Genomic DNA, 25,209 nt, shown 5'->3' on the forward strand with positions numbered 1-25,209 from the left:
TGGGATGCTATTGTACTTTGCTACAATACGTGGCATGACCACACCTAGATGTAAAATATTAGATTTTTCTTTTGTGGGTTTTTCAGTCTATGTGGCCATGTTCTATAAGAGTTTATTCCTGACTCTTACAGAACATGGCCACATAGCCCAAAAAACCCACAAAAAACTATGGATGCCGGCCATGAAAGCCTTCGACTTCACATTAGATTAGTTGTTTTAAATAACGGTGGCATAACCTCTCTCTCTCATTCTCTTTCTTGTTCTCTCTCTCTTTCTCATAGTACAAATACAAACTGGCCTTTGAACAATCAAGAGGAAAACACATTGGATTCCGTAGCCTAGAAGATGACCCTAAGCTGGTGCACTTTATGAATGTTGCTAAAATGCAATCAGATCGTGAATACAAAAAGGGCTATGAGAAATCAAAGACCAGATTCCACACCCCAGTTGACATGTTCAGTGTAGTTGCCGCCAAGAAAGGACAGGAGGTGGCAACTAATATAAACTACAGGAACATTATCCACACTTACAATGTTTTGCCAGATGCAATGAATCTTGAGTTGGCCAAAAACATGATGCAGATACAGAGTGATGTAAGTAAAAGACTTCTAAAAGCTCTTTGAACCAAACAGTTAGATCACCTCATTCTGCAAACACAGAAGATTATGAAGTTATGAGAAAAGAGTAAGAAGGCATTTTTCCCTGACTGGCTAGTTATAGAGAGATTGGACTAATAATTTACCTACTCATTCAGCCTCCCTCTCACTTATGACTGAGTAGGTGGGGAGCCGATCAAGTGAACTAAGGTGTCCCACTCCAGAATCAGTTGAGCAACTTAAGATCCAGCAAAACTAAGTCAGTGCATATTTATGCTCTGCTAAAGGAGTATAGAATTTTGACCTATATGTTTCACCTTTGGGTTGGAACCCTCCAATGACAGTCAGTCCTTTGTTTCCATGAATTCTCAATCTACGGATTCAACCAACCACATCTTGAAAATAGTTAAAAAGATAAATGCAAAAAAGCAAACCTTTTATATAAAGGACACCATTTTACTATAATGGGACTTGAGCATCCACAGATTTTGTCATCCATGGGTGAGGGAGGGGGTGGTCCAGGAACGAAACCTCAGAGGATACCAAGGGTCCATTCTATACACAGTTTCAGATTAAAGCCTCAGGTTTACCATCCAATCAATTTCCTTATGTGAAGTACCTAGACTGACCCATGTGATATGTTAAACCATTCTGAAAAGCAGGGTGAACAGCTGCTGTTGCTTCTGAGAGTCAGTATGCAGCCCCTTGGACCTCCCTGAGGGGCTGCATAGATATCTAGATATGCCAATATGCTGCCGCCAGAGGTTTTCATGAGAGGATGTTGACTGTTTTTAGCCAAAAAAGAGCAGACTTGGAAATTATGGAGGAATTAAAGAGCAGAAAAACTGCCTTGGAGGCTGCATATGCTCCCAAGAGTGCACTGAGTTTGCATTTGCCATAAATTAATGCACACAAATAGTCACACATTCCAATTTATGTTTACCATTTTACATTCTCATGTTAAAGTCTCAAGAGAAATCTGTCAATTATAATTAAAATCAGGAAGAACACAACATAGAAATTATTGGTATGTATATTTCCTTAAATGTTTACCTAAAAGGAAAAAAAAGATGCTATCTCTAGAATTGTGCTGGTGCACCTTGTAGATCATGGTGAAAAACAGCATGAAAAAGGCTGTGCCCTTGAAGGCATTGGAAAAACCAGCTGTTTCAAACCACATTCTGCTTGCCTGCCTTCAGCACTGCTTGGTAACCCTGGGAGAAATGCAATTACTAGTATGGTGTGGCAACAGAATTCCAGTGAAAATATTCAGTGCTCTTCCCCAAAAGATGCAGTTGATCAATACAAAGTAATCCATCACATAATATAATAGATTATCCTCTCTTATTTTGTCCAGCTGAGAGAATGTGTGAACATTTTGTTAATAAACACTGTCCTGTTAAAATAAAGAGGAACTTACCTACCATTTCTCATCTATTTTATTTCATTTTGTTTACAGAATCAGTACAAAGCAGACTATGATGAGTACATGAAGGGGGTTGGATGGATTCCCTTAGGTTCTCTAGAAGCTGAGAAGAACAAGAAGGCTATGGAGATTGTCAGTGAGACGAAATACAGGCAGCATCCAGACAAACTGAAGTATTCTATTCTGATGGATTCCATGCCCATGGTCCTGGCTACAAGTAATGCAAAAATTATGGATGAGGTAGGAAAACAGCTACCATGATTTGTAAAGTCATGAATGAAGATACTGCATGGAAAATCATGTTGTTATATTAGAACATGGATTCTAACTGTTGGGATTCCACATAACATAAAATTAGCAATTCATTTATGCTATGCTTGGTTAAACCAAGATTGCTTATAACTGTCATAATCCAAAGTAGTGGACAGAACACAAACAGATCGGCGCATCTTTTTATATTTAGCCCAAACCTTAGCCAGGATATCAATGTAGGGCTGCAATGTTCAAGCAAATATATATGTGTGTGCATTTATAGTGTTGTGTGTCTCTCTGTGTGTATGCATTTACAGCTCAATTACTTTTTAAAAGTTAAAATGTATTATTATTATCATTATTATTATTATTATTATTATTATTATTATTATTATTATTATTATTATGTTTGTTTATGCCCCACCTTCCTCCCAGTACAGGGACTCAAGACAGCTAACAAATCTAAAACAGTCCAAGTTTAAACATGCAAAATACAAGTTTAAAAATAATTAAACAATTAAAATGATTAAAAACTTTACATTATTAAAATTTAAAGTTTAAAACTCATTTTAAAACAAACAAACAAAAATAAAATAAAACACCCATGTCATGTGAAAGCCTGGTGGCATAAAACATCTTTACCTGCCGCTGGAAGTACAGCAGGGATGTAGCCATCTTGGCCTCTCTAGGGAGGGAGTTCCAGAACTTGGGAGCAGCCACTGAAAAGGTCCTTTCTCTTCTTCCCACCAAACATGCCTGAGAGGTAGTGGGATAGAGAGAAGGGCCTCTCTTGATGGCCTCAATATTCTCGGGGGCTCATACAGGGAGATATGGTCCTTCAAATATCCTGGACCCAAGCTGTATAGGGTTTTATAGGACAAAACCAGCACTTTGGATTGTGCCCAGAAATGGACTGGCAGCAAACGGAGCTGTTGCAACAAGGGAGTTGTATGCCCCCTGTAGCCAGCTCCAGTTAACAGCCTCGCTGCAGCTCTTTGGACCAGCTGAAGTTTCTGAGCACTTTTCAAAGGCAGCCCCATATAGAGGACATCACAGTAATCCAAACGGGATGTAACCAAGGCATGTACCATCAGGGACAGGTCTGACTTTTCCAGGAACGGGCACAGTTGGTGCATGCATTTTACTTGTGCAAATGCACTCCTGGTCACTGCTGATACCTGAGCTTCCAGGCTCAGTGCTGAATCCAGAAGTACCCCCAAGCTATGGCGCGTTACAGAGTGCCCAAGAAGGGCGCTCTGCCGCCGCCGGTTGCTGCATCCAGGAACCTCAGCGGCCAAACCACGCGGTTCCTGGATGCAGCCGAAAAGAAGCGCCGAAATGGCACTTCTTTCTGCGCCCCGGAAGTGGCGCTGTGAGGCGCTAGTTGCAAACTCGCGGCGTCACTTCCACCACGCGGCGTCCGGATGCTACGCGTCCACGACGTCAAAATGGCGGCCCCCATGTGGACAGGAGCCGCCATTTTGTACGGACTCAGTCCGTACTAGGGTTGAGGGGCGTCAGGAAGTGGTGCCCCTTGTCAACCCTACTACACCCCTTCCTAACCCTAGTATGGACTTTAGGCACGTCTGTAATGCGCCAAAGAACCTGAGTTTTCAGGGAAAGTGTAACCCCATCTAATACAGGCCGAATCCCTATTCCCAGATCTGTCTTTCTATTGACCAGGAGCACCTCTATCTTGTCTGGATAAGCTTCAATTTGTTTGCCCTCATCCAGTCCATTACAACACTGGTCTGGCTGTTTTCTCATTGATTTCATTTTATTGATTTGATATTGTTGGTATTGCTTTTATGAGTGCTTTCATTTTATTTTATATTACTTCCCCTGTACTTTAGTCAGGGGGAAAAATTGCTCATGTGACAAATATTTATACACTGCACAGAAAATATTTAATTGAGAATGTTAAGATAAATTCTGTTATACTTTTTTATGGATCAATTTTATAAATGCAGCAAGAAGTAGATATCAATGAATGTTAAATGTATGAGTGTGTATCTAATTCATTCCTCCTTGAAGAAAAATGACAACTGTATTATTTATTGAAAGTGATTTCCTTTTGACAGATGTTGATATACATTTTACTTATATCCTTTCAGCATCTTTACAAAAAGGACTGGGAGGCAGATAAGACTAAAATTCACATCACACCGGACATTCCTGAGATTCTTTTAGCAAAAGCCAATGCATTTAACATCAGCAATGTAAGTGTCAGGGGTGCTTAACCTGGGGCTACATTTGATCTCTTACTGTGGGAGGAAAATTAAAAGCAAAATATTGTATTTTATATTTAACTATTTTGCAAATAACAAACAAACAAACTTTTCTGCCCTGTCAGGGCTTAAGCACAGGTGGTATGTGTGTTGGAGGGGCAGGGTTCATTACGTAGTACATAAACTATTGACTTGGGATATGGTCCTGAGATAATATTCATAGTTACGTCCTATTGACACCCATAAGAACCTAAGAAGAGTCTTGTGGGACTGGACCAAAGGCCTGTTTAGTCCTGTATTCTATTCCTGTAATGAAGAACTATGTCTTTAGATGTCCATGGGGAGCAAAAAGCATGCATGGTATCTACCCATATGTCCTTGTGCTCCCCCAAAACTGATACATGAGATCTATTGCCTCTGGTGCCAGAAGAAATATACATCCATTCTGTCGAATAGCTAGTTACATCTAGTAGTTAGCTGAGTAGTAGAACCAGCATAGTATAGGAGTTTGTGTGTTGAACTAGAACCCTGAGGAGCAGGGTTCAAATTTCTACTTAGTTATGGAAACCAGCTAGGCAAATCACATTCTCTCAACCTTAGAGGAAGGCAGTGGCAACTCCCCATCCCCTTTGAACCAATCTTGCCCAGAAAATCTTATGATAGATGTACCTAAGGATTGCCATATGTCAGAAATGTTTTAATCATAGCACAGCTTCTTAGGTTGATATGATAATACAAATGCAGCCTGATTTCCTTGTCATCAAAAAAGTTCCATGATAAGACAGAGAACTCTAGCCATAGATGGCAGAGGATGTAGTGACAGAATGTTTACCAGAATGTTTACCAATTTGTTGTGGTCTATTAGAGGTTTCAAGAGAACACAGAGAACAACAAAGTATTTGGGAAGGAGAGCTGCCCAGGAATGATCACAGAGCATTGTTTTTCAGGTTTTATCCAGACCATTTTTTAATTACTTATTTATTCAATTTATATGCTACCTTTCTGGTTTTTCACATACCAAGGTATCTTAGACTGTGCAAACAAATAACATTAAGATAAAATCAGATCAGTAATTAATGATGGTAATAATAATAGTCGTAAAAACAGCAGCAACAGATTGAAAGGCCACATGTTACTTGCCCCAAATATGATCTATGCAGATAACAACACTGAGCTCTCACCCATTTCAAATCAATTGGTTGCGTTCCCACTTGCCTATAAAGCGGATCATGAAGCAAATTAAGAGGTGTCATTCCCACTGATGCCTGAATTAGTTCCTCAATGCCTCGGAATCATTTCCACTGTGATTCGATTCAAAATTGAATTATATCGTATAATTCGAATTAGATGCCTATAAACCGGTTTAAAAAAATAGTAGGTTATAGCGGGTTATTTTTGAAAGCAGGGTACGATTCATGGTATCTGAATGGGAATGAATGGGTGTCTGATTCGGGAACCTGGAGATGGGAGGGGCTGGCTTGGGGGTGTCCCCCTCTTTGTTCTCTTTCTGCATCGCCAGCGCCATTTTCTTCAATTCGCATAGACTTTCCCCTGGTGGATTGCAACCTCCCCTCTGCTCCTCATTCATAGACCGATGTGTGAGAAGAGCCATTGAACACCATTTTAAACTATTATTTTTTCTTTTTTGACCTCTGTCTGAGTGCCTGAGCAGCAGATGGGCTTTGCAGGACATCCCTGCTTGATCGCCCTCCAAACAGCCCAAGGAGCAATGGGGGAGGCAAAGCGATTTTTGGGAAAGGAAGCTCCTTCCAGAGGAACTATGGGATGGGCTTTGCAGGACATCCCTGCTTGATCGCCCCCCCCCCCCCAGACAGCCCAGGGAGCAATGGGGGAGGCAAAGGGATTTTGGGGAAAGGGGGCTCCTTCCAGAGGAACTATGGGATGGGCTTTGCAGGACATCCCTGCTTGATCGCCCCCCAGACAGCCCAGGAAGCAATGGGGGAGGCAAAGCGATTTTGGGGAAAGGAGGCTCCTTCCAGAGGAACAATGGGATGGGCTTTGCAGGACATGCCTGCTTGGTCGCCCCCCAGACAGCAATGGGGGAGGCAAAGCGATTTTGGGGAATGGAGAGCCTGGACGCCCAGGGATCTGAGGGGGGGATCGAGCCTTATCTTCTCTCTTTCCCAAAGATTCTCTCCCCAATAATGAAGCCCGCTGCCTTCTCCTCCTTGATCCGATTTGCCAAGCCTCCTTCTAGTCTGGGGAGACACAACAGACGAGCCTTGGATGCAGCCAATTTTCATTCGCTGCCCTAAAAATAAAAAAAACCCTAGACTTGTGACGTCTGAAGCCTACACGCTTGATTGACAGCTTGTGGACACAAATGGGAACGGGGAGCAAGTTAATCCGCTTTAAAATAAAGCGATTTAAAATAAATGGGAATGAAAACAGGGTCTAAATGAATCGAGGTAATTTGCCCCTTTTGGTAATGGAAACGATGGAAAAAATTCGAATTATTCCTGGAACATAATCCGAATCAGAATGGCGTCAATATAATCCATTTTATCTGCCAAGTGGGAACGCCCCCAATTGTGATGAGCCTACTGTTGATAACTATTGATAAATAATTAATGCCAAATGACTTCTAAATGATCTCAGTACAACATGAATTATTTGCAATTTTATTTACATATTTTATTTTGTTTTTGAAATTTGCCTTTTTTCTTGTTTATAGAAAATGTACAAACTTTCCTTGGAAGAAGCAAAGAAGAAAGGATGTGACATCAGGGCTGATGCAATCCCTATTCAAGCTGCAAAAGCTTCCAGAGACATCGCCAGTGATGTAAGTTTCTCAGGAAAAGTATTTTAGGCTGCAATCTTGAACCAGTGGTGCTTGGAAATTAAGAGCAAGTGAGCAGATGAATGCATTGATAAATGGTTATTAAAGCTTGTTACATGATTAATTTCAGTTTGATGCACTGGTTTGGGTATAAATCTTCTGTGAGCAGAGTTCTGTTCATTAAAAGAGTATTTCTAGAACCTGCTAATGCAAACTGAAAAACAGATAATCCTTCCTTCTCCTTGTGGACCTCTTGTGCTCCCTTAAAATGGAGGGAAAGCATGTGAGATGGGGTAAAAATGGTATTTTTCCTTTGGGTAAATGGAAGTCGCAGTTGGATCAAAAGCTCTTCTGTTTATGGAAAGACCCACATCAGCAGTGGAAACTAATGGCTCCCATATCAGAGTGGAACAGAGAATCTGCTCCAGGTTTTAGAGTAAAGGAGTTGATGCAAAACCTATCTAGGGAATAAGATTCTCAACTTTAAAGTTGGAAGTAAAACCCAGAGCAGATTCATCACTTCATTGGCTTAGAGGCAGTCCACTAGACATGTTTGGACCCAATCTGTTCAATCTTTTTCTAAAATTGGTATTACAGTCCGCCCTCTCCTTACACGGGGGATCCGTTCCGGACTCCTCCACGTAAGGCAAATTCCACCTATGCTCAAGCCCCACTGGAAACAATGGGGCTCGTGTGCGGCGGTGTGGTGGCGCGCAGGGCTCAACGGACACACGCGCCCATTCAATTGAATGGGATGCACCGCCCCTTCCGCCCCACGTGCGCCCCATGGCTTGAGCGCATAAGCTCAAGTCCGCATAAAGTGCGCCCACGTATGATGCGGGCGCACTGTACATCCAAACAGGTATGCACTTTTATTTTAGTTGGACTAATAAAGTTCCATTCTGTTTCTAATTTTCCTGAAATTACATTGTCCATCTATGTTTCTCTTTTCTTTGCAGTACAAATACAAATTAGGTTATGAAAAGGACAAGGGTAAACTTGTTGGCTTCCGCAGCCTCCAGGATGACCCAAAACTTGTCCATTTCATGCACGTTGCTAAAATGCAGTCGGATCGGGAGTACAGGAAAGCCTATGAAACCAGCAAGACCAGGTACAACACGCCTGCTGACACTTTCAGCGTCATGGCTGCTAAAGAAGCACAGGCAAATATCACCAACACCAACTACAAAAGACTCATCCATAAATACATCCTCCTGCCTGATGCAATCAATGTAGAACTGGCCAGAAACATGAATCGGATTCAAAGTGATGTAAGACACCATGCTTTGTTTGCAGTGATCAATGCATGACTGCTGTCTAGATCTACTTAAGCAGATGCTCTGTGTTATTGCAACTATCTGTTCAACTGTAACTGTATTTTATTCTTTTCCACTTGCAGCATGAATACAAGCAAGATTACAATGAGTGGTACAAAGGACTTGGTTGGAGTCCTGCAGGGTCCCTTGAGGTTGAAAAGTCAAAGAAAGCCACTGAAATTGCAAGTGATACAAAGTACCGCCAGCACCCAAGTAGTTTCCCCTTTAGGAAAATGACCGATTCGATGGATTTGGAACTTGCAAAGTACAATGCTGGTGTTATGAATAAGGTGATCAGACACAGTCATTAAGTATGAAAATAATCACCCACTTATGAATATCCCAAACCTTGCTTCCTTTGTGTAGAGATATTTAAACAATTCCTCCCCCTCCCCCCAGAAATCATACATGTAATACTATACATGTGATGGAGTGTAACTGGCAAATAAGCTGATTTCAAAACTGGCTGGCATATTTTGGATTTATGTTACTCATTTGACATTGTCTGCATATTTAAAAGGCAGCTTCCATCACATTCTGTGTGACCAAAGATCACAGGGTGGGGCTCTGCAAAGAAAGACATGAAGCTGTCCATGAAAAAACATGCTTGATTCTTAAGGTGTGCTTGATTTGTAATGTCTCCAGATGTTCTCCTTTATCTTCTCCAATCCAACTAAATAAATGTCAGTCTCCCCTGTAGAAAATACAAAAAGTGCTCTACTTGGGAACACTGGTGGCAATTAATGCAAGCCTACTGTTGGGCTTGCCACACAATGAGAAGAAGACTTGAAAAGAAGGCAATGTGTCTCTGCATACCGAAGTCAGAGGCATATTGCATCCCCAGTAGTGCATGACATGTACTGTACAAGTGCTTCCTCTGCCTGACACTGCATACACTTTTAACTAAAAAATGAAGCATACTTAAATCAATACAATTATCTATATGGGAACAGTGATATAGTATAAATGCCCAAGCACATTTATTTATCTTGTGTTATTTTGTCCCATTAGCATTCATACATAGAGGCATGGGAGAAGGACAAGACAAAGATTCATGTGATGCCAGATACACCAGATATTATGCAGGCCAAAGCAAACAAGTTTAATTACAGTCAGGTAAAGAAATATATTAGAATTTGCTACAAGATGTATTATTGAGAATATTGATAAAATTTCTGCACAATCCTAGAATGATAACAGTTTTCACTTAATGTACAATTTGAAGCAAATGTTGTGATTGTTTCTTAGGTGATAACCAGGTGGATCTAAAATGTGCAGAGTGGCTGTATTTTAAGAACTTTGCATACTATTTCAGCTTTTTATTTTTTGCCTTGCGGGGATATCTGCTGAACATGGCAAAATTTTTAATCTGTTGTGGGTGAAGGGGAAACTCCAAAAATCTAACTCCAGTTGAACAATGTGTGCTTTGTATTCACTCTGTTTTCTTTTGGGGTTTCATATCAGAAACTGTATAAACTTGGATATGAAGAGATGTTAAAGAAAGGTTATGACCTCAGTGCTGAAGCAATTTCAGTGAAAGCAGCGAAAGCATCAAGAGACATTGCCAGTGATGTAAGTAAAATTGCAACTATAGCATGGAGTTAACTGAGCTCTCCAGGACTCAGTAAATATAAGTTATTGCCAGTACAGACTGGCAAAAAGAGCTGACTTCAGGGTGGCATGGGGGCATGATGTTTGCATGCCGCATGTTCTGACTTCACCGCCAAGCCAGCATCATGCCACTTACCCAACCAGAAAGTGGGCAGTGTTGTGATGTTCCTGCAGCATGGCAGTTAGATGCTGCATGCCACAGAAATATGGAAGAGCTGCTGATGTGGCGAAAGTGGGGGCATTTTTCCATCCTAAAAAGGAGCTGGATTTTGCCACTTCTTTTTGGGCTGGAAAAATGCCAGATCGGGGCCACGGTGTATAGTTGCCATGGAGCCAATCTGGTACTCAAAGGGACAGCCAGAAGCCACTCTTTTGGGGCTGTCTGCTTCACCCCTTAGCTAGAACATGTCCACTTTACATACACACTTGTAAGCTAACAGGATGACAGAGGGCTTATGTGCATGCAGAGTGCCTTTACCCACACAGCTGAATTGCTATATCACATCCCTATTTGGGATAGAAATTCTATTTTACACTCTTCAAGACTAAACTCAAACATATTTAGTTCTGAAACACTGAGCAGTTTACTGTCATTATGTCAATACCAGCACAGATGGACCAGGCAAAGTTCTCTTTTAGACCACTATGTGTCCTACAATCTGGTTTTCCTTTGTGTTCTAAGGAGAAAAGTTCTTAGTATACCACCTCATGCTCTGAATCAAAACAAGGAGAGCAGGAACTAGTTCTGAACCCTCCAGCACCAAGCCATGGCAACTTGGCAATGTAGTGATGTTCCCCATAATCATTAACATGGTCAGAAATGTGTTACACCATTCTCAGTATGAAGCTATTAATTTTTTAACCCTGAATAACCTTATACACTGTGCTGATATTGGCCTTCTTCTAGATCAGTCACATGTGTGTGTAGCTCCTGACCTATTCAGTTTAGTGGGGTCTTGCTCCCAAACAAGTGTGTATAGGAATGTAACTGCTGCTACTTTCCTTTTAAACCAAGAAACTATATTATTTCCTGACACTTCTGCCATCCATCAAGCATGACATCTCTGTACAAATGGATCTCTCATTATTCCTGATCTTGTTGTTCCCCACTTTGCACTAAATATTTTTTCTTGTTTTAGTACAAGTACAAGGAAGGCTACAGAAAGCAACAGGGACATCACATTGGATTCCGTAACTTACAAGATGACCCCAAACTTGTGCATTCTATGAAGGTAGCCAAGATACAGAGTGAGAGAGAATATAAGAAAGACTTTGAGAAATGGAAGACCAAGTACACCAGTCCTGTGGACATGCTGGGTGTCTTGTTGGCCAAGAACTGTCAGAAACTGGTCAGCGATATTGATTACCGTAATTATTTGCACCAATGGACCTGTCTCCCAGACCAAAATGATGTTATCCATGCAAAGAAAGTATATGAAATACAAAGTGATGTAAGTGATACTTATTAACCTTATTTCTGTGTTTTTTTTATTTGAAAAACTATATTGGTTATGAAAATGAATGATAAATCTCTTCTGGGGCATCAGGTATCCTAATAGTGCTTCACATTATTTCTTCTTCGTTCTTCTCAGTGAGATCTTCTCATGAACTTGGTTTTGACATCTTATTATTCTTTATTATTTTTTCCTGTTTCTGTGACATATAATTGTGCAACTTTCTATCACACAATCATATGTATTTTAAGGTCATTGCAAAAGGAGGTATTCAGCACCACCCTGTGCAATGAAACCTCCCCTCCCCATGGACTATGATGTTTATCACACTATACTTTTATAGTGCTACTATTCCACTTTGACTGCTCTAGCTGCCTCCTGTTGCATTCTGGGATTTGCAGTTTTAAGGAGGGGTATTTAGAATTCTCAGGCAGAGAAGTTCTCTGCCTGAGAATTCTAAATACCTCTCCTTAAAACTGCCAATACCAGAATGCAACAGGAGGCAGCTAGAGCAGTCAAAGTGGAATAGTAGCACTATAAGAGTATAGTGTGATAAACACCTATGTTAGCTGACAGTGCCAGAGTACATCCTACATAGCTAGCTGAGGTGTGTGGGTGATCTCAGGGCATAATCTGCTGCAGTTTTGTAGCTGGAAAAAAGAAAGAATAATCCAATGTATCTGTCAATGGAGCTTGCACTTGAAAACTGAAGTGCAAACCTGTTGGAAGAACACTAAAGGAGATTCTGCTCTGCCAGAGATCTTACAGAATCTCAGCCTTTGAGATCCTGTAACAGTCTCTGACTGTTCAAGAGTGAGACAGTCCATCTGTATTGCACTTATTCTGCTGGCAGAAACACACACTGAAATATAACCCTATGTTTTGTCTCTTTGTTCTTGTCCATAACTAATGTGAATTATTAACTTTTTCTCTTCACTAACCTTATAATCTAACCTTCTCTTTTCAGGTTTATAAATTTCGGCGTGTTACAGACTGCCCGTTCGGGGCAGCCTGTAAGCGGCCCTTTCCCCGCTGTATCGGGGCCTCAGCTGCCACAACGACAGCCTCCGAAGCCCCGATCCGCCGCTTTCCAGGCCGCTTCCCCGTGGCCTGGAAAGGGGTGTCCTTGGGGCTTCATGCCCCAAGGACACCTGATGGCAGCGGGGAGGAGGAGAAAGGGGCCACTCGGCCCCTTTCTCTCTTGCGTCCCTGGTGCAGCCATTAAAGGCTGCGCCAGGAATGCAAACCTCGGAAGGAGCTCTGTTTCAGCGCTCCTTCTCACACCACGGAAAGGGCGCTCTAGGCGCCCTTGCGTGACACAACAATGTTACAACCGCGCCACCTCGTTTGGAGGCGGTGCGGTGGTGACGTCGTCATGGCGGCCCTTGTGTAGAACGGGCGCTGCCATTTTGTACATGCTGAGCACGTACTAGGGTTGGGGGCGTCCTTAGTACGTGCTCAGCATGTACTTTTAGGCGCGTCTGTAACGTGCCTTAAAAATACTTTAAAAATACATTTTCTATTCTACACATCCCGTCACACTATTATTCTCAAATGTAAGCCTCAGACTGTTTATTCCAAAACTTTGTTAATCCATGTATGTTTGCAATGATAAGCAACCAAATAATTAAAGAAGGGTTCCTCAGTCTGGGGTGCTCATTCGGGGAAGAATGTGGGATGGAATATCAGGGGATGTGACAATGAGTGGCTTTATGAGTCATTGCTCATTTTCCCCCTGAATAAATTAGAATCTAATTGTTCAATTTATATCTCATTTTATGCAATGAGTTTAAAGTTGGTTTTTTTTAAAGTTCACTGTGTTCACCTTCAGTATTGTATGTGGTTCAATTTGTGGTTCAAAACTTAGAAATAGACTCCTTCAACTTCAAATGTGATATTACTATTGTAGGAAGTGCAAACATTAATCAAACATTTCCTAGGGTTGTGGAACATAGAAAAGGTTTGGAACCTCTGCATCAGAGTTATCTAAACCAGTGGACCTTAATGAAGGAATATGTATGTAATTATCCAAACATAGCAAGCATTTCAGAGGCCTTTTAAATAAAATTATTTTAAAAACATTTTCATTCTTGCTAGAATGCATATAAAGCAGACCTTGACTGGCTGAAAGGCATTGGATGGAACACGTTTGGTTCTCTAGAGTCAGAAAAGAACAAGAAAGCTTCTGAGATTCTGAATGAAAAGAAATATCGCCAGCATCCAGACACCATTAAATTTACAAGTATCCCTGATTCACTGGAGGTGATTTTGGCAAAAGAGAACTCCAAGCACCGAAGTGATGTAAGTGATATAATGATTTGATGATTGGATATTTTAAAGTACTAATAGGGATGTGTAATTCAGTATTAGCATTTTATTGATTGTTTGGATTGTATTGTATATTTTAATGATATAATCCTGCTTCAATCCTTAGAAGAGGCAGGATATATAAATAAAAATATCATTTTTATTATTATTATTATTAATCCCCAAACAAGCAGGCATTTCCCACAAGGAAAGAAAGTTAGTGTCAAGATCAGTGTCTCAAGGGAATGGGGGTGGTGTCCCTTGAGATATTATTTATTTATTTATGGTATTTATACCCCGTCTTTCAGCCCTAATGTAGTTAAACTGCTTTAGAGAACAATCCAATGCATGTTAGCTCTGAAATGCATCATGTTCAGTTGGGTTTCATATTGAGTTTAGCCTTGTGTGCTTAGGTCCACATATTTATAATTAATGCATTAAGTGCTTCAGATATATGGTACTTTGTCTGTTTACCTGTGGCTGAAGTCCACTGAATTTACTTGATTTGGTGTAAGATCTGCTGACAAATTTGTTGTAAAAAGGGCAACTCTATTTCTGGATATATGCTAAATATGTAAGATGAGTTGTACTGGGACTTTATCGCACTAGTCTGCTGTTGTGCCACAATAGCACTTGTTTAAGAATGGAAGCATGCCATTTAGGCATTTCTTATCACACTTTTCCCCATGATAGCACTTTGGCAATCCAAGGTTGTGTGATCTGTTTTTGGCACTGCCAAATGCCACTTTCTGGGAGGAAGGGTGGGAATGAGCAATCACGTCTGCTAACCGCCTCCTGAAGTCACCTGCTCTGTGAATGTGCACACAGTAGCCAGATTTGGGAGGGTATTAGCTGCTGTGATTGCTGCTCCACCCTGAAGTCAGCTGCTGCCAACCACCTCCTTACGCTGGATGCTGTGCAAACGTGCACACAGCGGATGATTTCCAGAAGGTGTTGACCATTATGAACACTGTGAGAGGGAGATGGGAGATGGGGAGAGAAGCAGAATCATGGCCACACACACCATGTAACTGCCTGAGAAACAGAATGGCTGTGGAAGGGAATTACCGTATATACTCCTGTACAAGTTGACCTCATGTATAAGTCGAGAGAAGGTTTCAGGGTCAAAATCCTGGACTTTAATATGACCCATGGATAAGTCTAGGGTAAAACTTAGGGGTCTATAAGTAAGAATAGAAAGAGGGAAATACCACTTCCATACCTCCTCCTCATTCTCTGGACCTCTCCCAACCGATTCCCAGGTGCTGGAGGAGAGGTTATAACATTGGATTGAGAAAGGAAACAAGTGGATTTGAATGTAGAGCTGTTACCACAGGAAGCAAGGTCTTACAAAATGGACTGGAGACAGAAGCAAGTGGTTTTAAATGGAGAGGTTTTTCCATAGGAAGCAAAGGCTTGCAAAACGAACCAGAGAGAGAAGCAAGTGGATTTAAATGGAGAGGTTTTTCCATAGGAAACAAGGTCTTGCAAAACAGAGCACAGAGAGAAGAAAGTAGATTTAAATGGGGAGATTTTCTGATAGGAAGCAAAGGCTTGCAAAACACACTGGAGGGGGAAGGAATTGGTGTTTAATGGAGATTGGGGCATCAGGCTTGCTTGCTTTATAGGACCCTTCTAAGCACTACTGGTGTATTGACCCTTATATAAGTCTACCCCAAATTTTAGGGTCAATTTTGAGGCATAAATTTCTCAACTTATAGTCGAGTATATACGGTATTGTATGGAACAGCAGCAAGATTGAAAGCATATTGGTGGAAAAGGTGTACTACAGTAATGAATGGAAAGCAAGGCAACAGCAGATGTCATGTGATAAATACCAGCCAAAGATGTTTTCATTCTATTAAAATTCCATTTTCTAGCCTTGTGTGATAAACTCCTGTATTAAACCAATTGCACATGTTGGCTAAGAATATGACCTACGTATCATTTGTAGAGTGCAAAAAGTGAAGCTAGAAAGGAAAGGGGAAAGTATCTGTAATGAGTAGTGTGCAAGCATCAAAATGGTGGTGATGATGTATGTACATATGTACACAGCAGCTTTTCACACAATGTCTATCTGAATTCATTGTAGTTTTTTTCTTAGAGAAGCTATAAACAACTAAGAAATTCTGTTGTTGAACAATAAAATGTCAGTTCTAAACATGCAGTTCTGAGGGTTGGAGGCAATTCCACAAGGGCAAGGGCTTTCACCAACTTAGTATACAATGTATGTGTGAGAAAAGAGATCTGAAACTCAGCACAAAGTACTGGCCATGGCCTTCTGGGTAGCTCCTAGATGAAGGTGTCACCCATTATCTTATGTCAGGTTTTGCACCACCTGTCAAGATGTATGCTTGTGCGGGTCCACATTATCAAAAGTCTTCAACCGTTTTGTGAAAACTGATTTTGCTGCATGGCCAACACCGCTACCTCTGAATATGCATGTTGAAACTGCATGTGAATTTTCTCAATGACTCAAATTACTATTCACTCTCTTTCACTTCTTTTCAGAGACTTTATAGAGAAGCTTGGGATAAGGATAAGACTCAAATTCACATCATGCCTGACACACCTGAAATAATTTTGTCCAGAGCCAACTTAATTAACACGAGTGATGTAAGTCTGACACTGGTTTGCACAGGCACATTTCTATTGGTGATCTGCCTGCTTTTTGTGAGACTTGCAGCATTACTAATTTTCCATTGATTCTCACCTTTAGAAACTGTACAAGTTAGGATATGAAGAACTGAAAAAGAAAGGCTATGACCTTCCACCTGATGCCATACCACTCAAGGCAGCAAAAGCATCTAGAGATATTGCCAGTGAAGTAAGTAATGTGCCTTTCATTTAACATCCTTAAGAAAATTCTCTGTCTGTCTGTCTGTCTGTCTGTCTGTCTGTCTGTCTGTCTGTCTGTCTCTCTCTCTCTCTCTCTCTCTCTCTCACACACACACACACACACACACATTCTTTGTAATCCTATCATATTTACCAATTACTATTGGTGGTGTAGGGTTTAGGTGTTGGAATTGAGGCTCCATCACAGAAACCCACTGGGTGACCATGGGCAAATTACACTTTCTCATCCTCAGAGGAAGGCAATGGGAAATCACCTCTGAACAAATGTTACTAAGAACCCCTGTGATATGTTCACCTTAGGAGCACTATTAGTCAGAAATGACTGGAAGGCACATGACAGCAACAACAATTTTAAGCAAAAAGTAATTGATTTGTTTTAATGATGTTTCCCAACAGTGCATTCTGTGCTTATTATGTGATATAACACAATATAGTTGCTGAAATAAATTGTGATGGTTTGAAAATGTATCCATACAAAAATAATCTATGAGTATAAAATTTGATACTGAACATTCATAAATTATTATCAAAATTGTTATTTAAAATCAGAACTTAGTGATTATAAATCTTTTTTTAATATATGAGAACTCTTTCTCTGATTGTTATTCACATTAATCAATGTAACATTCATGTTTCGAATAAACTCAAAAGCTAACATAAAAAAATATTTTTTAGTTCAGATATGTAAACCAACACTGGAGAAAACCTGAATTCTTTCTAAACAACTGATGACTGAAAATTATATCTTTCTCTCCTTGATCCTTCAGACTCTTAGGGCTTATTCAGAAAGGCAAACAAAGAAAAACAAAAACAAAAGTAAAAAAATAACCTGGAAACATCATGACTTTCCAGTTGTTTTGTTTTGATTTTATCTGCATATTCTTTTTTTTTTTTTTTTTTTTTTTTGCATCCAAATTCTTTCTTGGAAAACTCTAGGTTCCCCTCATTCACTCCCCCCCCCCGCATGTTTTTCTTTCTTCCCATCCCACTGATCATGTGTTGCAACTAGACTCTAGCAAAGTTGCAGAAATTAACACCAAATTCCACTGAGCCCTTTTAAATTATTATTCAGGAGTTATAGTCAAAGTGTTAAACTGCTTTAGCAGTTCAACATTAGGATCGTTTTCCTATATTGCTAGCATTCATTTCCCAATTGCTTGATTGCTGTTGAATCTGGGTCCTGTAAGTTATTGCAGTGTTTCCTGAAAGTGGACAAATAGACATGGAGAAGAGCACTTCATTTCAGGAAATAGTGGTCCAATTTAAACTGACCCAGGGGAGTGAGAATGAAAAGCCCTTGGTAACACCAGGAATTTTTTGGGAATACCTTTGGACAGGAAAAAGTCATATAGATCTCCAAAATAAAGTTGGTTTGTACATGAGCAAAACCTGGGGCTTTTAGAGACTTTTTTTCCTTGTCTGGAGAGGCTTTTAAATGATTATGGTAATATATACAATCCCTTTGATATCATGAAAAATAAGTCTTTGATAGATAGATAATAAGAGCCCAGGGCTGATAATGGATAACAACGAAACAGATAAAATTCTGGTGGACAAAAAAGGTAAGCATATATCTAAATATTATAAACTACTTAAAAAAGGGATCTAAAAAATGAAGTTGTGACACCTAGTATGATAAGATGGGCACAAGACCTAAACCAAAGTATATCAATAGAAGAATGGGAAAAGTCGTGGAAAGAAACAAATTTACTTTATGTCAAAATTATAAGAAAATCATATCAAGATGTTACACAGGTGGTACTTAACCCCCCCAAAAATTCACTATATATATAAAACAGGTAACATCAAATGCTGGAAGTGTGGAAAGCCCGAGGGAAATTTTTTTCACACGTGGTGGACATGTGCGAGAGCTAAAGAATATTGGCAAAAAATTCATGGAATTATGCAAAGTAATTTTGATATAGACACCTCCCTCGACCCAAAGCTGTTTTTATTAAACATGACCCATAGTATAAAAATATCAAAGTACAGGAGAATTGCTTTGTATATGGTCACATGTGCAAGAATCTTATTTGCCCAAACTTGGAGAACCACGATCATCCCCTCAGTTGAAGACTGGCTGATTAAATTATATGAAGCCAGAAATATGGATATATTATCTGCATCCTTGAGAGGGAAGTCAAAGGAAAATTTAGAAGCAGAATGGAGTTGTCTTGGAAAAAATTTGAACTCAAACTTAAGTTACTGTTAAAATTATATTATATTATAGATATTTGCTATCACACTTGTTTAAAATATGTTATAGATACTAGAATTGCTTTTTAATAGAAATAGTACCATGGAATCACAAATTATTTATATTAGGTATTAGGAGTAAACAACTAAACTACAAATTGTGGGAATATCTGATTGTTAAGGAAGTAGAACTAGAAGGATATCGATATCTATAATCTTATGTATATATATTTGCTTTATTTGTTAATTTGTAATTGTGATATTTGTGAGATGTTATGAGAATGTGTTTTGTCTTAAATGTGTGTATATTTCTAAATAAAAAAGAAAAAAGAAAAAAGAAAAATAAGTCTTTGAAAATATCTTCTGATGATTTAAGCCAATTTTTTGGTTTTATCACAGAAGTGAATTACAGTAATTCTGTGGATGCTCATTACTGATAGAAGTGAATTCTGGTGAACTTTTTCCCCATTAAAAATGTTATATATAAACTTAGGAGAAATTATCTTTTATTTTCTATAGTACAAATACAAAGATGGATATCGCAAGCAGCTTGGCCATCATGTGGGAGCGCGCAGCATACAAGATGACCCTAAACTTGTACATTCTATGAATGTTGCCAAGCTGCAGAGTGAGAGGGAATACAAGAAAGACTTTGAGAAATGGAAGACCAAGTACACCAGTCCTGTGGATATGCTGGGTGTCTTATTGGCCAAGAATTGTCAGAAGTTGGTCAGTGATGTTGATTACCGCCATTATCTGCACCAATGGACTTGTCTTCCAGATCAGAATGATGTTGTTCATGCCAGGAAAACATATGATATTCAAAGTAATGTAAGTATCCTTTGTATAAAAAAAATCACCCCAAAATAGCACAAATAAATTATTATTTTTTTATTCAGAGACAGCCAGCTTCTAAATGCAACAGCTGAAGTTTATTAAGCAGATTTATATGAGGTTTACTTAATAAATAACTTGTTGATGATTCAGAAGTCCTAATAAATGGGAATAGGATAGCAGTGATAGAAACTTTCCAGTTTATGACAGAATCAATGTGTCACGAAGGTGGCTCAGAAAAAATTGCTGGTATGGTCTGATTATTATTGTTTGGAGGGTACCATGATTGTGCCACATTTGTCTGACCTACACCTATAAAATCTTAAATGATCTAGTTCCATTATCACACAACACCTGTTCCTGTGTTAAAACCTCCCCCCACCCCATACACATAACTTTGTTTAAAGCTAGATGAGGAGGCCATGCTTTTGTTCTTTTGTATCGAGAATGTGAGTTGGGGTCTGCAGAATAAGTGCTTTTGTGCTTTTTCTTGGCTAATTATGGTTTGAGTTGGGCTTTTTTGTCCCTGAATGTTGGCTTTTATTTTGGAATAATTTTAAGTTGTTTTTCATTGCTGCCTTAATGTTAATTTATCAATTGGTTGTAAAGCAATCATTTTTATTTTAAAGGAAAATACAATGGGTTAGGTCTAAAGGTGATGAGCACTGCTGACTGCTCACACTATGCCAGCAATTTTTACCTCTTTCAGCAACTCCATGGACCCCGTCCCTCTCTGTTCTGGGAAGTTGCCAGCCTCAGGAGTGGATTTTTAGTGGAGCATGGGGCTGGGAACTCTGGTTGTGTTTCCTTAGATCCATTCCAGTAAATAAACACGTAAATAAAATATCTGGATAATCTTTCTAAACTGAAAAACGGATTTCTATAAAGCATACTAAGGCTGCCTCTACATGGGCCAAATAAAATGGTCTCACCTAGGTTTGACAATGAACTGTCCAAATGTTGTAAGGGACAGTTGTGGCTGAATATGGGATTTCATTGCTTCAGGACTTTAGTCTGGGAAGAAAAAAAATGGGGATTTATCCTGGTTTTGAACCGAAAAACCAGATGTGTCTCTGTGTGTGTGGACTGCATTCCATAGCAATGTCATTCTGAAACCAGGGGGAGGAGTTCAGAAATATGTACATTCACATGCATTGGCAGGGGGCTGAGGAAAAAATTTGGAGTGGCCATGGCCATACATAGTGCTATTTATCAGACGGGATGAGCTCAAAGGGGTGAACTGTGTCCTGAACTCAGGGTAACCTGAAGGTAAGATGGATTCTCCTATCTGCAACCTAAGATTCCAAAATGCCAAAAAAATTCCACCTGCAAGTAATCAATGTCACCTTGTAGGTTTTATGTGCAGTATTACATAACAATCTGCTAAAGCTAGTAAAATGCTGGAGCCAGTTCTTGTTCATGTAATTCATGCTAATGCTAATGGACAACACAATAATAGTATACTTAGTTGCTGCGGTTTATAACTTGTGAATGCCAAAAATCTCAATATTAATGGAAATGAATGATGCATTTATTGTGCTACCTACCTACCTATCTCTATTTTTTATTTATTTATTTTTACAAACAGAATGTTTATAAATCAGATCTTGAATGGCTAAAGGGCATCGGATGGTCTCCAAGTGGTTCCCTGGAAGCTGAGAAGAATAAGAAAGCTTCCCAGATCCTGAGTGACCATTTATACAGACAGCACCCTGATACTCTCAAATTCACCAGTCCTATTGATTCCCTGCCAATGGCTTTGGCAAAGCATAACTCTGAAATTATGAACCATGTGAGTTTAATTTCTTACACATTAAAGGAAGAGAGAAATTGAGAGGAGAGAGGAAGAATACTGTATCTTAGGGTGCTTCCAGATAGCTTTGAAAGAGAGAATGTGGAATGCTTGAAAGGGAAAAAGGTACAACTGGGTAGAAATGGAATGGCCTGGAGTGACTATCAGGGAGGAGGAAGGGAGTTATATAAAGGGTAGAAAGAGACTTCACATTATCTGGAAAGGTAATTTACTATTCATAATGAGAAGTTATTTTCAGTTGTCCCCAGGAACCAAACAGAGAGCTCTTCACAGTAAGTAATGGATAATTCAAATAATTACATGTAGCTGGGTCTGAACATAAGTAGAACCAGTCTCACAAATACCCTAATAGGAGAAACAGGTCCATGAAGACTGAACATGTCCTGTGGATACAGAGTGTTAACAAACTATTGGGGAAAATTGAGAGGGGGCATTCTAAATGTGGAAGGTGGATAGAATAGAGTGGATGGAAACATGAACAGAGGATTCATCATTCCAGCTATTTGGAAGCAGAGGTTCACTTAAATATGATTACTTTCCTTCATCACCACCCCAAGAATATATTTAGAACATTTTATAGATTTGATCCTTGTTCAGCCATCTCAATATATTATCTTCTACAATTCTTTTCATTAAATAATATATTTCCTGATCTTCTTAGCGCATGTATATTGACGCTTGGAATAAAGACAAAACCAACATCCATATCATGCCAGATACTCCTGAAATTCTACTGTCGCAGCAGAACAAAATCAACTATAGTGATGTAAGTGGATTTCTTTCACATCTGTATTAAAAAATAAATGTGTTAGAGGTAAAAGGTGTCCTCTTGAACACTAAAGTACTATTTGTCTTTCTTAAAGAAATTATATAAACTTGCATTGGAAGAGTCCAAGAAGAAAGGGTATGATCTTCGGGTAGATGCTATTCCAATCAAAGCTGCTAAAGCTTCTAGAGACATTGCAAGTGAGGTAAGTTGTTGGTCTTCAGAGGCTGTCCTGAAATATGAATACCGTCTTCCAAATTTCTTGCTACTGTTTCCCTAAAAAGCTCCTTATTTTTATGGTTCCCTTAAAAGTGCTACAGCACAAATGATTTTTTTTTTGAGGGGGGGGGTCCTGGGATTATTGAATGATGACCAAAAAATTGTGCTATATAAAGCTCTAATTTATCATAGCTAATCTGAGGGTATTTGGGGGGCCATTCAGACTACCATATACCCCAGTTTCCACCTCAGCGCGGGCTATTCAAAACCGGAGTTTCTGATGTTTCTTTTCATAAAACCTGGGGTCTGGCCAGTATGAACTGGTCCTTGATCATGATTGGGTCAAATTCAGGGGAGGGATCAAGGTTGGAGGGTGGGCAGTGGGTGGAAAATGCCTCCCCTCTCACACCGACATTTTTTTGACAGATTATGCAAATGCAGGTGCATTTAGAATGTGTGAATGCTTGTGTTACATAAGCTTGCTATGGGGCAGAACGGGGCTCAGAAATCCAAGGCACAGGAAGGAAAACGGGGCTTAGAAATCCAAGTCATATTGCTTGCTATGGGGGCAGAAGAGGGCTCAGAAATCCAAAGCACAGTAGGGAAAATAGGGCTGAGAAATCCAAGGCACAGGAGGGAAAATGGGGGTGAGAAATCCAAGGCTTATATTGCTTGCTATGGGGGCAGAACAAAACAGAGGCAAATTTGACAGAATATGCAAACCTTGCAATTAGAGTTTTTTGTGGGTTTTTCGGGCTATGTGGCCATGTTCTAGAAGAGTTTCTTCTTCATGTAGAAAGGTGGTATGTAACACAAAGAGGCAAGCATTCTTTGAAGATGCTAGCCACAGATGCTGGCAAAATGTCAGGAAGAGACTCTTCTAGAACATGGCCACATGGCACGAAAAACCCACAAAAAACTATGGATGCCGGCCACAAAAGCCTTTGATTTCACCTTTGAACTAGACTTTTAAAAAGGGGGGAAGCACTCATGCTGTTGACGAATGGCAGCATGACACGCCACCACTGGCATCATTTTATTGACAACCAGGAGGCTCCATCTTAAATCGCTACTTTGTGAAGTGTGAACATCAGTGGGGTAAACTGCGCTGGGGAGGTTCAATCAGGGCAAAGGTAGTGTGAACATCATTCCAGACAGATTCAGTGTGGGGATTACCAGATCTGCCCAGATCTACCCAGGGGAAATGTGGTAGTGGGAATGGGGCCTGAGATTGATTTAGTAAATTTAGGTGAACTGTCTAGCTTTGTTTATCAGTGGTTTTGGTATTTTCTATCATTATAAATTTTGCATTCAATAAACTAAATTTTCATAGATGTCCCAAATTCTTGATAATCTTAATAATTTTAAAGCATGATAGATTATTTCAGATAATTCCCAATATGTATCAATTGCAAATGTAAACGCAAAGTGGGAAATAAATTACTTATTTGAATCCATGATATTGGGCAATCAAAGCAATCTTTGGAGCCTATGGGCCTAAACAGACAGGCCAAAATAAAGCTGCTTCGGGTCACTTTGGAAGTATGCTATTTAAATGATGCATGTGTCCTAAGAGGCCGGAAGCCACGACAAAACCACACTCCAGTCCTAAGGACTGGAGTGCAGCTTTAGCGCAGCTTCTGGCCTCTTAAGATACATGTGTCATTTAAACAGCATACCTCCAAAGTGAGCTGAAGCAGCTTTATTTTGGCCTGTCTGTTCAGGCCCTGTGTTACAGGGGGCTTTAGTTTGGTCTTTATTGACTCTCATCATCCTTCCAAGAGCTGGATCAGTTCAGTCATCATAGTTACTGAAACACAGGTGCTGAAATCAGCATGAACTGGCTTTTGGCAAAAGCTCATCGGTTTCTAATTGCTGAAATCCACCCAACAAAAGGCTAGATCATAATAGCAGCAACATTTGACGGGGACTTCACAGTTATTGAATGTGAAGGCATTAACAGCTTTCCTGATTTATTTAGTTTGTAAAAAAAGATATCCATCCTTCTAGTGCAGGAGTGGGCCAGTTGCAGCCTGTGGGTCATCTGTGGTCCTTGGACCCACTTTTGTGTCCCCTAAAGCCCCCCCCGACTAGTGCTGAAAGGCCTCCCGACTTTTTTAAAAACAACTGATATAATTGGGGGCCATTTTTGGCACTCAAACCATGCGTCCCTGATCTACTGCCATGGTGCTACATGGAACAGCTCAGCGCACATTACAATATAAAGCATATACATATTTTTAATGATAAAACCATGGGTCATCTCACCCAAAGGAGGGCAGGTTTAAGAATGAGTAGCTGTCGAGGATGGGGAGTTGTAGAGGTAGTGGAAAACAAGCACAGAGACCTAATCTGAACAGAAAGTGTAGCATTAGATAGGGGATGGTTTTCTTTCAGAATCAAAGTGGCAGATATGGTTTTTTAAAAACATTAATGGCCCGGTACAGACTGGGGAAAAGGGACAACCAAATGGCGCAGCCTCCTCAAGGCATAAAAAGAACCTGTTCCCGGTGGGATTTTTTTGCTCCGTGT

General features: G+C 39.9%; 1 protein-coding gene across 1 annotated transcript in view; it reads left to right on the forward strand.

Annotated features, from left to right (window-relative positions):
- Window positions 1-25,209, forward strand: part of NEB (nebulin) — a 212,763-nt gene that overhangs the window by 63,118 nt on the left and 124,436 nt on the right. Inside the window, exons 43-58 of the mRNA XM_089520035.1 lie at window positions 282-593; window positions 2,056-2,262; window positions 4,389-4,493; window positions 7,198-7,305; window positions 8,262-8,573; window positions 8,702-8,908; window positions 9,630-9,734; window positions 10,083-10,190; window positions 11,369-11,680; window positions 13,781-13,984; window positions 16,502-16,606; window positions 16,710-16,817; window positions 19,565-19,876; window positions 21,468-21,671; window positions 22,354-22,458; window positions 22,556-22,663. Coding sequence (XP_089376161.1) covers window positions 282-593; window positions 2,056-2,262; window positions 4,389-4,493; window positions 7,198-7,305; window positions 8,262-8,573; window positions 8,702-8,908; window positions 9,630-9,734; window positions 10,083-10,190; window positions 11,369-11,680; window positions 13,781-13,984; window positions 16,502-16,606; window positions 16,710-16,817; window positions 19,565-19,876; window positions 21,468-21,671; window positions 22,354-22,458; window positions 22,556-22,663 — 2,922 coding nt within the window. The remainder of the gene's footprint in view (window positions 1-281; window positions 594-2,055; window positions 2,263-4,388; window positions 4,494-7,197; window positions 7,306-8,261; window positions 8,574-8,701; window positions 8,909-9,629; window positions 9,735-10,082; window positions 10,191-11,368; window positions 11,681-13,780; window positions 13,985-16,501; window positions 16,607-16,709; window positions 16,818-19,564; window positions 19,877-21,467; window positions 21,672-22,353; window positions 22,459-22,555; window positions 22,664-25,209) is intronic.

This window comes from Sceloporus occidentalis, unplaced genomic scaffold, assembly GCF_023333645.1.
Source record: "Sceloporus occidentalis isolate IW3139 unplaced genomic scaffold, rSceOcc1.0.p SCAF_4, whole genome shotgun sequence".
Classification (NCBI taxonomy): domain Eukaryota; kingdom Metazoa; phylum Chordata; class Lepidosauria; order Squamata; family Phrynosomatidae; genus Sceloporus; species Sceloporus occidentalis.